We start from the raw sequence: 14,426 nt of genomic DNA, 5'->3' as shown, positions 1-14,426 counted from the left end.
CCTCCTCTTCAGGCTAAACAACCCCAGTTCCCTCAGCCGCTCCTCATAAGACTTGTTCTCCAGACCCCTCACCAGCCTCGTTGCCCTTCTCTGGACACGCTCCAGCACCTCAACGTCCTTCTTGGAGTGAGGGGCCCAAAACTGAACACAGGATTCGAGGTGCGGCCATGTCATTTCACTTCCCTGCATCCCGGTTTCATAGAAAGGATAAATTATGCTTCCCTTATTTCATAAAGCACTTCTAGAGTTACACATCAAAATCTGTAAAACTAGGAATTACGGCTATATTCCACACAAACACATACCTTTTTGAACAGATGAAAAAGCTGGCGTCTTGTACTACACTCAAGCTAGGAAACACATGAGTAATAGCACACTTTATTTTATAAAGAACAAAACCAGAGCTTTACTTTAAAGCAGACACAAATAACATGCATGAGATTAAAATGAAATACAGAAATATAGGTATGTATAGATTATGTATACATGCATGAAATTAATGCATAGTGCTGAATGGCATGGATTTTAAAGATAAGCAGTATAGAATCAGGCAGCAATGAAGTGAGATACAGAAATGTTGCTGAAATTAAAGATTTTAATAGCTGTGCCATCTTAGGGTTTTCTGAACACTTTTAGTACCTCCAGCATTACCGAAACTGATACTCAGCAGCCTATCCTGCATTTTTTATGTAGGATGCAGGGGTTTCCACCTCCAATTTTGTTTGAATATAGCCTAGCATAGTGCTGACTAGAGAACCGATTGTTCTTTAGGGGCTCATATGCAATGAGCAGGGATATTTCTCCGGCTCCTGATAGTCAAAAGTCCACAGCACAGTTATTTACCCAGTGCTTTCACTGCTGATGCCAACTACCAAACTTAGCCACCTGGACTCTGATGCCAGCATAGCCGGTTCTGAACTCCACAGAGCTGGAAAAAGCCATGTTTACTGCAGGGATGCTGCTGGCAAACCTGTCCTCACCGTTTCTCTTAGCCAGAGTTCATCTTAAAGACAGGTCTTGCTATCGTCGTAAAAATGAGAGAATAAACTGCTATATAATCCCCGTCATGGAAGTTGCTACAACCTGAATAAGTGTTCTGAAATGGGTGACGGGTATACGAACTTAGCTCGAAGCCCTGAAAGGCTTCAGACAAGACTTCTGGGCAGCCAGAAGAGGCTCAGGGCTACGCCGTTTATCACAGCAAAAGCCTTTCTGCCATTTGGTGAGGCCTCACCTCATGGTGCCGGGTCCAGACCCAGAAGTCATCCCTCTCGGTAGATTCTGGTTGTAAGGGTGGGCATTTGATGTGTGTTTTAAATCGGCTCCAAAGCAATGCTTGAAACAACATACCCGGCTGTTAAAAAATACTTTAGCTAAATTACAAGAACGCATAGTTGTCTAGGACTCCAGAAAACTGAAATCGTGGTTCAGCCAAGTGACGTTTTTAAGGGACGGTTCAGCACACGGTTGCTTTTCCCCCAGAGGAGGAAAAAAAACCCTGCGTTTGGTCAGGCTCCTGCATGTAGGACGGCGCCGTCCTCCCCGCCTCACGCCCTCCAGCCCGGGCCCTCTGCGGGCACCGCCGGCCGCCCCGGGCCCTGTGGGCGGGCGCGGGGGCGGTCTCCTTCCCGCCCAGCCTCCCTCAGCCCCGTCGCTTTCCCCGCCCGCCCGCCCGCCCGCAGTACCGGGACCCGGCTCGCAGCCCGGCAGGCCGCGCCGCCATGGGCGCCGCCCGCCACTACCGGCTGCTCCTGCTGCTGACGGCGGCGGCTTGGGGGCCGTGTTTTTCGGAGGGGCTCCGCTCCCCGCAGCGGCGGTGGCCGGTGCCCTACAGGTGAGTGAGGCGGAGGGGGGGGGACCGGTGGCCGGAGCGGGGGAGAGGCATGTCCCCGCGGCTGCCCGGCACCGCCGCCCCCTTGGCCGGCCCGGCTGCCTGCGCCTAACCGCCTGCCTCCTCCTCCTCCTCCTCCTCGGCCCGTCAGCTTTCTGTTTGTTTATTTAATTTTTAGACTAAAAAGGCCATGAGTAGTTTCCCCTTTTTAATCACGCGGGTGTTTGTCATTTATACGACATTTGGTGTGTTTAGCTCACAAGTACAGGGGAACGGGTGTCCAGTCCCTGGCCTAGAGCTGCGCTCGCTCTGCCAGCAGCGGGATTGCTGCTCCCGGGAACGACTGCCCTTGCTTTAAAGATGCTTCTTTAATTCCCGTTTTAGCAAAAAAGTTGTGATGAGGAAGTCGGGCTATGACTTATTTCATTACCTTATACTTCTGCTGATGATAAATGCGATGGCATAAAATCCTGTTCGCTGCTCCGGAGCTGCCCTAGCTCCAGAAGAAGGCCTGGTGCTGATGGGGAAAGCGGAAGAGTGCATGTTATCACACTTTACCGAAGCGAGTAGCTAGGGCTTTGGCTATGCTGAGGAAATGAGCCTCTTCAGGAGAAGGGCTACCCTTGCATGTGTATTTTGTGTGGGCTTGGTGTTTGTAAAGGGAGGTGTTATAGTTTAACTGCTGTCTAATGCACGCCTAAAGTTTTGAAAGCCTGTTGTATGATTCCTAGCAGTTAAATTTGTATCAGGTGATGCCTGAAGGAGCCGATCTTGCAGTGACGAGTCGTTCGGGTTTTCCAGCAAGTTCAGTAGTTGCAAGGCTGGATCTCGGGATGGGCAAAATGGGAACTACAAACACTCAGAAATGTGGTAGTTTAATGCTTCTTAACATGCTTGTTACCATCTTGTCACATGCAAGGTGCAGTGGGAGGGGAAATTGAAAATTTAAAGTGTGCAATTTAGAAACAGAACTTAAATGCGTGGCTGGCATAAGTCTTTGTTTTCTAACTGTGTGTTCTTTTTCCAGCCATACTCTCTTCTTCTTTTTTTTTTTTTTCTTTCCCCTCCCTGCTCTCCGTGCTCCCCCCCCCGCCAGACAAAATAAAGGCAGACATGCTGAAGTACCCAGCAAGCTTGGAGAAGTAGTCCACAGGGAAAATCAACGGTGTCTCAGCAGGGCTGCTGGCCTTACTATGGCTCAGGAAGACTCGTGTCCTTGAGTCATCTCATGGCTGGGGTATTTGTGCCATTCGGTAGCCCTGGGCAACTGAGTGTGTTAGACTTTCAGGTCGTGCTCTGGGCAAGCTGTGTACACCAGTCTGTCTTGGTAACAGGAATATAGGAACCTTGTTCTAAGTGAAATACAGTGAGTGAATTTGAAGGAAATTGGGAAAGGAAGACTTATCAGAAAGGTTTTTTGCTGTTTGTATATAGTGTGGTATGTAACTGGATCCGGTCTTCAGTTTTTGAGGTTTAATAGGAATAATGAATGGAAACAGCGATCATAAGTTCTTAGGTCTCTTTATCTAAATTAGCATAGAGGAACAGAATATTTATTTCTGATATTGGCAATATTCTAGAGTAAAAGTAGCTCCATCTGGGGAGCTATTACTATAGGACAGTTTCCCAGAGCAAACCGGTCAATCCCTGTGTAGACAAACTGTTATGAGAACCTTTATGAGGCAGATCTCAAACCATCCTCTACCCAGGATCTATGTGTCTCTGATTTTGTGAGTATAAGTCACCCTTTGTAATCTGCATCATGTCCACTCCTTAGCTATCAGCACTGTGTACAACTTGACTCGCGTTCGCAGGTCTTAAGTCCCGTTTCCGCAGATGGGCACCTCAGCAGCCTTATGAACTTGTGTACTCCAAGCGTTGCAGCATCTGGATCACAGAGTCTCTCTTTGGGGGTGGCTGCACACCTGAGCTCTCCCACTCAGGCCCTTAGGAAGCCATGAGACAGTTACTCCAGCTGTGAAGCTGTGCTTATCATTCTGTGTGCTTTGCTTTCTCAACACAGGCGCTTTGATTACCGTCCAAAAACTGATCCTTACTGCCAAGCTCGTTACACCTTCTGTCCCACTGGCTCTGCTATTCCAGTTATGAAAGAAGACGATGTCATTGAAGTGTATCGATTACAGGCTCCAGTATGGGAATTCAAATATGGGGACCTACTAGGACATTTGGTAAGGCGATGTTTTTGTTTGACAAAGTTACAGTGGCGAATTCAGCTGAATTCAACAGCAGGTGTCAAGAACGGGAGCTGTAAGGTTGGGATATGCTTGTGTGGAAGGGTATTGGAGCACACAAGCTAGGCTATCGATAGGAAAGATACCCAAAGAGCAGTAAGTTTCAAACAAAAGTTACAGAATTTAGCTCAGCTAAAGAAAAGAGCATGACTAGCACTGCCCGTGGGTTTGAATGCGTTCCCCTATGGAGCTGCGTATTGGGAGTGTTTTGTATACACACACCATTACATTGTGGGTGTCTTTTTTTCTGCGCTAGCACTGCATCAGGAAAACACGTTTATTTGTCCCCTTATGTCAGATGAAGTGCTTGTTTAGCGTATTTAACTTTTCTGTTGTTAAAAACTTACATATTTGCAGGAACATGGGTATCTGTCAGGAGTGCGCGGCTAGCTGGTCAGCATGGTTGATTGCTTTTATGGTTCTTTCTTGGGTGTTATGATCAATATTGAATTAAAGTCTTGATTCAAGGAATCATGCAAATATGAAAAAATCTCAACTTTAGTGATATTTACAGCTATAGCAGCAGCATAATTAAGCTTCAAAGCATGATCCCTAATGAATAAAGAAATACTGGTGAACATGAAATAGCAACATCAAAACCAATCATGCAGAGTCAAAAATGGAAATAGCTTCAAATATTAACAATCTTAGTTGTTAAACTAAGGTTGAATTTGTGTATTTACTATATAGCTTTTAAAATAAATATTTATCTCATTCCTTTTGTGGCTTTCATTACTAAGATCTGTTTTTGGTAACTCAGTTCTGCTCTTTATTTCTTTGATACCCCTGTGAGGTTAAGGATGCAAAAATAAGCTTGAGTTTTGATGATGAGCTCCCACTGAGTATCTGCCTCCAAATAACAGAATTTACAATGGATGGATAGACAAGCACTGAGACAGTGGGACTCCGTGATAAAAGCATGTGTGTGATACAATCTAGTATGTTGTGCATCAATGCTACTGAGTCCCAGATGTTATAGGAACCTCTTCTCACCCTGTTACACAACAGCTCCCAAGCGTCTTATCTTCTGTACAGGCCAAGCTGAAGTTGGTTTTATGTTAAAATTTTGACTTTGGGGGCTTTTTTTTTTGCTTTTCCAGAAAATTATGCATGATGCTGTGGGTTTCAAGAGCTCTCTGACGGGCAAAAACTACACAATGGAGTGGTATGAGCTCTTCCAGCTTGGGAACTGCACATTTCCACATCTCCGGCCTGGCATGGACGCACCATTCTGGTGTAACCAGGGAGCTGCCTGCTTTTATGAAGGAATAGATGATGCACACTGGAAGGAGAATGGAACTTTAGTTCTCGTGACCACAATATCAGGTAGATTTCAGATGCTTTGGTTGGTGCTAGTATCATAAAATATAAGAGACAGCCTTGTTTTCATGTAAAGCAGTGTCTTTTCATTTATGTTTTGTAGGTTATTCGCAATGTTAGTCACTGATGCTAATTTCAAACTGAAATACTATCTCTGCACTTTCTTTAATACAGAAGGCGGTATGAGGCTGCTGCCTTTTGAACAACGCACACTGAAGAGTTATTAAATGAGAGTCATTTGGTGTTGCTGTACAAAAACACTTGAGTCTCTTGAGTGTAAAAATAGCAAAACAGCTTATACAGAACCATTATGGACTCTTTTCACATGGCTTCCCCAAAACAAAGCCTTCTATTGCGAGGTGGCAGATGACTGCTGAGAGAGAAAAACTGGTGAAAATGTGTACATTACTGAGCAAACAAATAAGGCATATTTTAGAAATAGTCTCAAAAATATAAAAAATATAAATCTCTATTTCCATCTCCCTCATTATGTGTCATAAAAACTGTGCAAATGTCCCCAGTAATAGGTCTCTGTCATAAGTCATAGAACAAAACCAGGATTCGTACCTCTAAATATGTGGATGATCACCAGAATAGCTTCCTGGTATATACTGAACACTGAAATTCTAAAATAAAAAGGTCATTTAAATAAATCTGGTTGATTACTGTCGTAATACAGTGAATGACTTATGAACAAAGTTCCCTGAGGACTTGGAGAGTTGCATTTTGGGTGACCAAAACCACTTACTCTCCGAAGTTAGCACAGTGTACAAGGCATAGCGGAGAGTCAGATTACAGCTAGTGTGACGTGGTGCTTTATGGTTACCTGCTTCCACCTTTAGCAGCTTTGCTGGACTCAGTCTGTAGATAATCTATCCAGTGCTGCTAAGAAATTCTAGGCTGTTCTTTAAGCAGTGAAATAAGCAGAGGTGCTTTCCTGTGAGTTTGTAGCTCATGGCTGAAGTCTTTGATGCCTGATATGGTTGGATTCTTTTGTATGAATACCAAGTTAAATATTTTCATACAGTTGTGGAACTTGTAATGCTTCCTACCTGTGTAGATTATTTGATGCCTAAGAAAGGTGAGGTTACGCTGGGGCCTTGTGGAGGCATTGTTACGGTCCTCCTCGTCTCTCTCGCTTCCTGTTTCCATGAAACTTTTAGGAAGGTAGCATCTCTGAGAGTTTTGAATTGTCTGAATTTGACTAGGAATCTGAAAGTTACTGTGGAAGAGGGTGAATGGATGCAAGCACAGATGGACAGCATCGTAAGCTGAACTTGCTTCCTTCAGAGAGCAGGCAAAAAGCATCCCATCTTGTGGGAGAGGGCTTTAACGTATGAAACAGCTGGACCCTCTTTGCCCTTGCGAGATCCTATGGAGCTGTTTGTCAGCAGTGTGAGAGACCACACTGAAGCAATCTCGTTTTCTTTTAAAGCCCGTCAGCCAGGTTAATGTTACTTAGGGGTGCGTTTCTTTTGTGGAAATAGGGCAGGAATATCCAAAGTCTGATTTTTTTTTTTTTTTACTGTCTAGGCATCTTCCAACAGATTATCATGGAGCCATGCATTAACCTGTAATATTTTTATTTAATTTAAGACGTTAAGGCCAGAACTTAACATATTAAGTCCATCTTGGTTTTGTTAGGACAGAGAAATCCTTTTCGATAACATGCCTTGCAGAATACACGCTAGGAAGCTAATGGGGTAGGAATTAGAGAAGATAAAGGGGAGCTTCAAGCCCATCTACAGTGTATAGTAAGTACAGTTCTTGATACAGATTTAAAGACTTACTGTTTTATTAAACCAAGTCATGGGCAATTAAAAAAGAAAATATCCAACACTTTCACTGAACAGAATGACGGTCAGTGTTTACTGTGAGGCCCAGAAGCTCTTAAAGTGTGGAGTGAAGAACAGTTGTAATGAGGTAGCCTAGGAGGTGAATGTGCAGAGCTTTAGTTACTGGGAGGTAGTAACTCGCGCATGTGCCTTACCTTGGGGTAAGTAAGCGTGAGATGTGTTTAATCTCTGATGAAGAGTAGCCCCAGCAATCTGACCTTTGCAGCTTGTTTTGGAGGGAGATGTGTGGCATGCAGTGCTCTTCATTGGTCTTGACGAATGCAACGTTGCAGCGAATTCAGACTTAATGCGAGAGGCTGGTTGTTGTGTGCAGGACGGTGTTAGTGACACAGTTCTCTCTGATGTCTACCACCCCTGAACTGCGAGGTAACTGCTGCCAGTCTCTGAGCTTGCAACAGTCTTGCCTGTCTTTCAGCAGCTACCAAGCACAGTTACCGTACCCACAGCAGTGACACTTGCAGCTAAAGAGAGATCATGGCTTGGAACACTGTCACGCTTGCAAGCTGTCGTCTGACTGTGTCTTCTGACATATCGCACAAGAAGAATCTGCAAAATTTGGCCGTGCTATGAATGTGAGGTGCTGGACGGATCGGAGTCATAGATGGTTGTACCCTGTGCTGTGACTGAGGAAAGAGAGGGCGAGAAGGGCTAGGTGGAGGTGCAGTGCTAGGACTACAGGAAAAAACAAAAGAAGGAAGATTAGCCGTGTGCTTCGGCTGTGTTTTGTGGAGGCAGATGCATCACATGTAAGGAGCTACTGGAGAGATGAGCTGAGTTAGAGATGTCTTCCTCATTCCACTTGTGAAATCGCCAAAACACTCCAAACATGTATTCTAACTAAAAAAAAAAAAAAAAAAAAATCCACAAGGTCTTTAAGTTTACTGGCCTTCACATCCCGCTCATATCATTTGGCTTAGTTCAACTTTACTGGCTGAGGAGCTGCTAAAACAGCAGGGTGTCTCAGTCTAAGGTTACACAGGCTTCTTTTGTGGGGAGACATGAAAACTTCTGCCCTGAAGTGCTGAATTTAGTTTAAACTTGAGGAAGTGCAGAAACGCCTGTTGCACTGGTGAGCACTTTGTCAGCATCTCTTGCAGATTCTGTTACCTGCCCGGTTTGTCTAGATGGATAAAACAAAATGAGAAGTGTCATGGTTCTCTGACGTTTGGATGTTCTGGCATAGTAGCAGGAAATGGGGCTGAAAAAGGCATTACAGTTTAAATAACTTAAATGTAAATATATTCAGTGGGGTATCACTTCTCCCTCCAGCCAAAGCCTTGTGTCTTTGTATGGCTAGGTAATGCTATAGGTAAACTTTTGCAGGGAAGGGAGGCGAACCTTGAGATAGGTGGAAAATATTTTGAGTCATGTATTTGTTACCCTGTCTCTGTAATGCTTATTTTAATCTTTTACAGGAACCATGTTTAATGAAATGGCAAAATGGGTAAAATACGACAATGAGACTGGCATTTACTATGAGACCTGGACAGTTCAAGCAAGTCCCGACAAACAATCAATAGTATGGTTTGACGCTTACGAATGCTCTAAATTCATACTGAGAACGTACCAGAAGCTAGCTGACTTAGGAGCCGTATTTAAGAAGATACAAACAAACTATACCAGCATAATTTTATTCAGTGGAGAACCTATTTATTTGGGAAATGAAACATCTATTTTTGGACCTCAAGGAAACAAGACATTGGCAGCAGCTGTAAGAGACTTCTACTATCCATTCAAACCTCATTGGACAGTCGGAGAGTTTTTTGTGGATCTTTTAAAAATAATTGATCGTGTCATCTTGAATCATCAGTTTTACCTCTTCTACAACTTGGAATACTGGTTTTTACCTATGAAGTTCCCTTATCTCAAAATAATTTATGAAGAGGTCCCTTTACCTATTGGAAGCAAAACATCCTTTGGTGTATAATTGCCTGCTGAAGAACTGAGCTTGCCCTTATGCCAGAATATCCTTAAGGATTTTGGAGTGCGACCATGATAGTATTAATATGTCGTATGTTTCGCTGCTAACTGTAAAAGTTGTGTGGGGAAGGCTTGGCTAGACCATATGAAAGACTATGCCTTTTTTCTTCTTACCTGCATAATACGTTCATGAACGCTTCAGCATCTCTGATTTGACCACCTTCTGTGTAACCATGGTCACCTGGTGCCTGAAGGTAGGCTGATGTGGCTCCTCTTGGCTAAACTCTGCAGTGCCAGAGGGCGAATGGGAGGCAGCCCGCCTGCGCTGGTCTCGGGCGCTTTCCACGTACGTGGCTATGTGGTGACAGAGAGCACCTGGCTACCAACAGAGATGGGACACAAGCATTACAAGGACCTTCTGGTCTGACCGACTCTGCTAATCCGCGTGTTGGAGCTAGCAAACCTGAGTGCCTAATGTGCCCGATGCCCTCAACGCGTGCCTTAGATCGGTGTTTCCGTATTTCTTTGGTTTGTACAGCTGGAACCTATGGACTGTTCTCTGGTTCATGAAGTAGGTGTTCAGTGGGGTGGGAAGGGGCAGTGCATCTATTAGAAGATGGCATGGGTGGTATCTTGGCAGCACTTTGCTTCCTTCACCTGCACCGTAAACACAATACAGATGGCTCTTCCTAAGATTTGTGTGCGAGTTTTCTAGCACAGGTAGATAGAAGGCAAACAGTCTGTTCTCATGTCAACTTTGATGCATAACTGCAGTGTTCTAGCAGTCACCTGTCTTAAAGTCTACTTCAGGCTTCAATTAGGTCAGTTTCATAGAAGTCATGTTTATATTCCTTTTACGTTTCTTTAAAAAGCATGGAATCCTTAATACACACAATGACAGTTTGTGGGGTGTCAAAGTCACAGTTAAAAATCAGCGCTTGTCACAGATTTGCCTGTAAAAAGCATTTGCAGCCTCTTACTGGCAGGGATGGTGCTGTGCCAGCTGTGGTGTCCTTGAGTCCTGTTCCTGGCTAGGCCTAGAGCAGCTTGGCAAATAGTTCCCTTTAAGCCCAACTGACCAAAGCCAAGGGAACACCGGCTTTCTGGAGAGCAGTGAGGTGCCTAAGCACAAAAAATACACCTGCAGCAGCATAATCATCTCCCAGTGGACACTGCTCACTTTTTTTTTTTAAACCGTTTGCAGAATGAGTAGCACTCCTGCAGAGGTGGTTATTGCATCATGGCTAGGTAGTTAGTAACACAGGAATCCAACTCTGCAGTTTCCTTTGGCTTGAGCCAAGTTAACAGCCCGCTGCAGCCAAAGAGGGGAGTATACAGTGATTTGATTCAAATCGTAAGAATGGCAGAAAATTAACCTTGTATTAAAAAGTCATTAAAATTAATTACTTGAATTACATTATCGTGTAATGGGATGAGCATGAGAGCTATTGTGAGAGGAATGAGGTGATGAGAGCACCTCTGTTCTGCCGGGGAAAGCTGCTAATTAGTTCCACTGTTTAGGTGAAACTTCATCTTCTACCTCAAATGGAAAGACTTGACTCTTAGCAGCCAAAGTCACAAGTCCTTGCTTTAACCAGCTGAGCTTCAGATCCCTTAGATTACCCACCAAGAAGGTAATCCAGGAGGCACTAGGGAAGATAACGGGGTGCAGCAAGCCTGTCTACAGAAGGTATGTTCTCGTTGATGCATGGTTTTATGGCTTTGAAACCCTCAACATTGTTGAACCTGCATTTATCTTCTCAGGAAAAAGCCTCAACCTCAAAACCAGTGTGTGAAGCTCTGGAGGGGAAATAGGATCATGGCACCAAGCCAGTCGAAGCCCCAAAGGCTGCTTCTCTAGCATTTGCCAAAAAGCTTGTAGCATTGATGCAGCTAGAGCGACCTTTCAGAGCCTGAAGCAGATGCCATGGTGGGGGTAGGTCATGCTCCCCCACAGTAGAGTAGAGGTCCCTGCTGAGCCTGACAGTGCTGTTCGTTCACTGTACAGTACTTCCTTGTCTTCACACGGGACCTAGGGAGCCTACGCACCAAAGTCATTATTTTCTCCTAATAGTTGGGAGTATTTTGTGATGCATAGAAGAGTCTCGCAGAACTGGAAATGCCAAATCCTGAAATACACAGGTAATAGTAGCTGAATCCCACACATCAAAGCTACCTTGTGCAGCTCCTAACAATCAAAAAGATGGGTGTTTGCAGACCAGTAATATTGAGAGAGATTATACAACAGCTTGACATAGCTGACTGGTTGCAGAGGTAAAACCTTCATGATTATTGAAGAACTTGATCAAAAATAGTGGATGTCTGTATGAAAGAAGTAATCACTTCTCATGTCTGTGGTCAAAGGTAACTTAATGGTTCTATCAGTACAAGTTTATAATATCCTGGGCTTTTTGTACCTAAATAACAGCCCTTCTCCCTTTTCCTATTTCATCTCTACAGTCTGCTTAATTTAGCATGTTTTACTTTACTTTAACCCTAATACTCTGGATGGTACAGGGAGTTGCTTCAAGGAGAGATGGTTACATCCTAGCACGTATTAGTTGCAAGTTAGAGGATGGTAAATTGCTGGCAACAAAAAAAAAAGAGTGAAGACAACTGGACAGTTCTTTGTCTCCAAGGACCCTGCATCCCTTCCAGGCACAAGCGGAAAGTGGCAGCTATTTGAGACAGAATCTGTGAGTGTATTCAGCAGTAAGTCACACTGATGATCACTTGATGATTCCTCTTTATGTGGCCATGTGTGCATGCAAGTCTGCTTCGCTCTTTGGAAGAAAGAGGAACTCTATCCTCAGCCTAAAGGTACTGATTATCAGTGTAGGAGTTGCCCTTTTTTTAACATACATGAGTTCCTTCTGAGGCCAGTATTTATTCCTTTTGGGCACAAGTGTTGGAGAGAAAGCCCAAAATAGATCCATAAAGATTACACTTTTGTCACTTAAAAAACAAATGTTGTGACATTGGACAGCTTCTGTCCACCTGATGACCTGTTGTTGTTGTGCCTGAAAACCACCTATTATTTAGCTCAAGCATTTGAGGTGGACACCTCCCTCCTGAAAGTCACACGGGAGCAGAAATAATAGGATCACACCTAATGTTTCACTCGCAACCAGCTGGTATTAGCACTTGCCTGATGGTAGGAACCAGGGGCTGTCCAACTGCCAGGCTCAAGGATAAGCTCCTACTTTCACCTGTCTCCAGTGAATGTATCGAGTCATTACTCATGCTCTGAATACAGGAGCTATCAGTCACTTTAGACTGTGCTTGGTTTTGCTCCCTGCTTTTGTGTGTGTTGCAGCTCAGAGTAAAAAATATGCGATCATTCTGTAATACAAGAGTTTCCAAGCCTGCACAGTAGTCTTGTGCAAAGCTGCTTAACTTTCATACCACTGAGCTGCTCAGGGCTGTAAACCGCACTTCACTTCAGGAGGGTTCTCAAGCAAGGCAGTTCCTGGCTTGTCATACATCAAGGTCAAATACAGCATGTGGCTCCAGTTCCCCAAAGGACCACACAATGAAAATAGCTGGTACAAATGCTTTCTGCCTTCCCGCTCACAGATGTTCTGGATTAGGAGAGCTGCTGCCTTCAGTACCGTAACTGAGGATGGTGTCAGTGATGTTGAGGTGGTTCTGGTTTTGAAGTCACCACGACTAGGGAATAACTTGAAAAGCAGAGCAGGCTTCTGCTCTTCCACTTACAGTGAAGTCTAAATTAGAAGTCCAAAGCATCAAACAACCCCACCATCAGCTGCTGATTGCAAATTAGCAAAATAGACCGTACCAGCCATCCAGAGAACATTGTATTTTCAGTCTAGGAAGAACGGCTAGAATGAAAAGAATCATCTCCTATGTCACGTCATGCTTAAAGCACAGGGGGAAGACAAGACAGAAAGCACACTGCAATCTCTTGTTTCAAAGCACATGAACTACAAGAGCCAGCAGTGGATGTGATCCTACAAGAAAAACCTAACAAAAAGGATGAACAGATGGGTGTACAGAACATCTGAGGTTAATTGTGGTTTCACTGTCCTAGTTTTGATACTGTTAAACTTCAATCCTGTCTCCAAGGAGCTTGTTTCTACACCACCTGTATTTTAGGAAAATTAATGTACCGTTTGTAGTCTGAACTAAGGACACCGAAGTTCAGAGTCCCTTTAAGATTTCACAAATTTCCTCATTAAATCAATGCTCTAGTTTTATATACAGCAGCAGCGCTTATTTTTACAATTTCACGTGCGACCAATTAAACCGGCCAGTAGATGAAGACAGATCTCTCTGAAGTAATGTAACAAAGCTTAGGTTTTAGTCAGATATAAAGAGACCCAGTTGAACCCTGCTTTAGATTCACAGGAAATTAACATGGCACACATCAAACTTTTAACAATTGGAATAGATTAGCTAATTTCTATGTAGTTAGATCAGTTTCCATAACATTAGTGAAAGTTTCTGACTAAAAATCCCTAAAAAAACCCCACTTAAATGTACAAGTTTTTAGTTTTAGGTAAATTGCAGGAAAACTACAAAGTTAATGTAAGCAGCTGCTCTTACATTACTTACCTTTTCACTTTTGATACATCTCATGGTAAGCTAGTGTAACTGGCCAGGATTAGCCCAGCTGTTTGGCATCAACAGCTTTCAAGAGTAATTTTGTATCTAAAAAACTGAAGTGATGCAGCACTTGTGTTCAGAGGTAAGATTTGCCACTGCGCACGTTAGCAACTCCTACCCAAAACTGGACAACCAAGCCAACGCTGGATTATCTTCTTCTGAAAACAAGAAAGGTTAATGCAGGGGAAAATGGTATTATATAGCTGTAAGACACCAGTGTTCACGTTTCTAGTGAGCTTCCCAACAGTCTATGGTACTCTTGTTCCTACTTGTGTAGGAATAATAAAAAGTTACTCATTTTTTCCAACATGTGTAGAAGGCAAAATAAGAATTGCACCAGATTTTCTACAAAGGAGCATTGCCGCTTCTCCTGAAGCTACTTAGAATATAGGCTTGCCTGGGAAGTTTGTTTTATAGCTGGATTATTTGAGATAAGGATGCTGTAATTGGTTTGATGTATAAAACCGCCGACCTTCAGTGGAAGAGAGAGACAACTGCTTTCAAGTTGTTTTCTTACCCTTGAACACTTTGGTAACTGTTACGACACTGTGTCGCATCTCTGAAGGACTTTTTGAAGTCTATGCAACAGAACGGAGACCTCAGAAGGGGCCAGCCAGTTAC

At 43.7% G+C, this 14,426-nt stretch overlaps 1 protein-coding gene across 1 annotated transcript; it reads left to right on the top strand.

Annotated features, from left to right (window-relative positions):
* The first annotated feature begins 1,707 nt into the window (after positions 1-1,707).
* CLN5 (CLN5 lysosomal BMP synthase) lies at positions 1,708-9,874 on the top strand. Its single transcript, XM_076362585.1, has 4 exons — positions 1,708-1,834; positions 3,855-4,020; positions 5,184-5,409; positions 8,675-9,874. Exons 1-4 carry the CDS (start codon positions 1,722-1,724, stop codon positions 9,184-9,186), a joined length of 1,017 nt encoding a protein of 338 aa, XP_076218700.1. The 5' UTR covers positions 1,708-1,721; the 3' UTR covers positions 9,187-9,874.
* Positions 9,875-14,426: the final 4,552 nt, after the last annotated feature.

The sequence above is a fragment of the Aptenodytes patagonicus genome, chromosome 1, assembly GCF_965638725.1.
Source record: "Aptenodytes patagonicus chromosome 1, bAptPat1.pri.cur, whole genome shotgun sequence".
Classification (NCBI taxonomy): Eukaryota; Metazoa; Chordata; class Aves; order Sphenisciformes; family Spheniscidae; genus Aptenodytes; species Aptenodytes patagonicus.
This window is presented reverse-complemented; position numbering and strand designations above follow the sequence as displayed.

Bases quoted from the DNA above. Each gene is read 5' to 3' on its own strand.
- CLN5 (XM_076362585.1), top strand. From the start codon at position 1,722: ATGGGCGCCGCCCGCCACTACCGGCTGCTCCTGCTGCTGACGGCGGCG. The intron at 1,835-3,854 runs GTGAGTGAGGCG...TTCTCAACACAG, and splicing joins CGGTGGCCGGTGCCCTACAG to GCGCTTTGATTACCGTCCAA. The intron at 5,410-8,674 runs GTAGATTTCAGA...AATCTTTTACAG, and splicing joins TCTCGTGACCACAATATCAG to GAACCATGTTTAATGAAATG.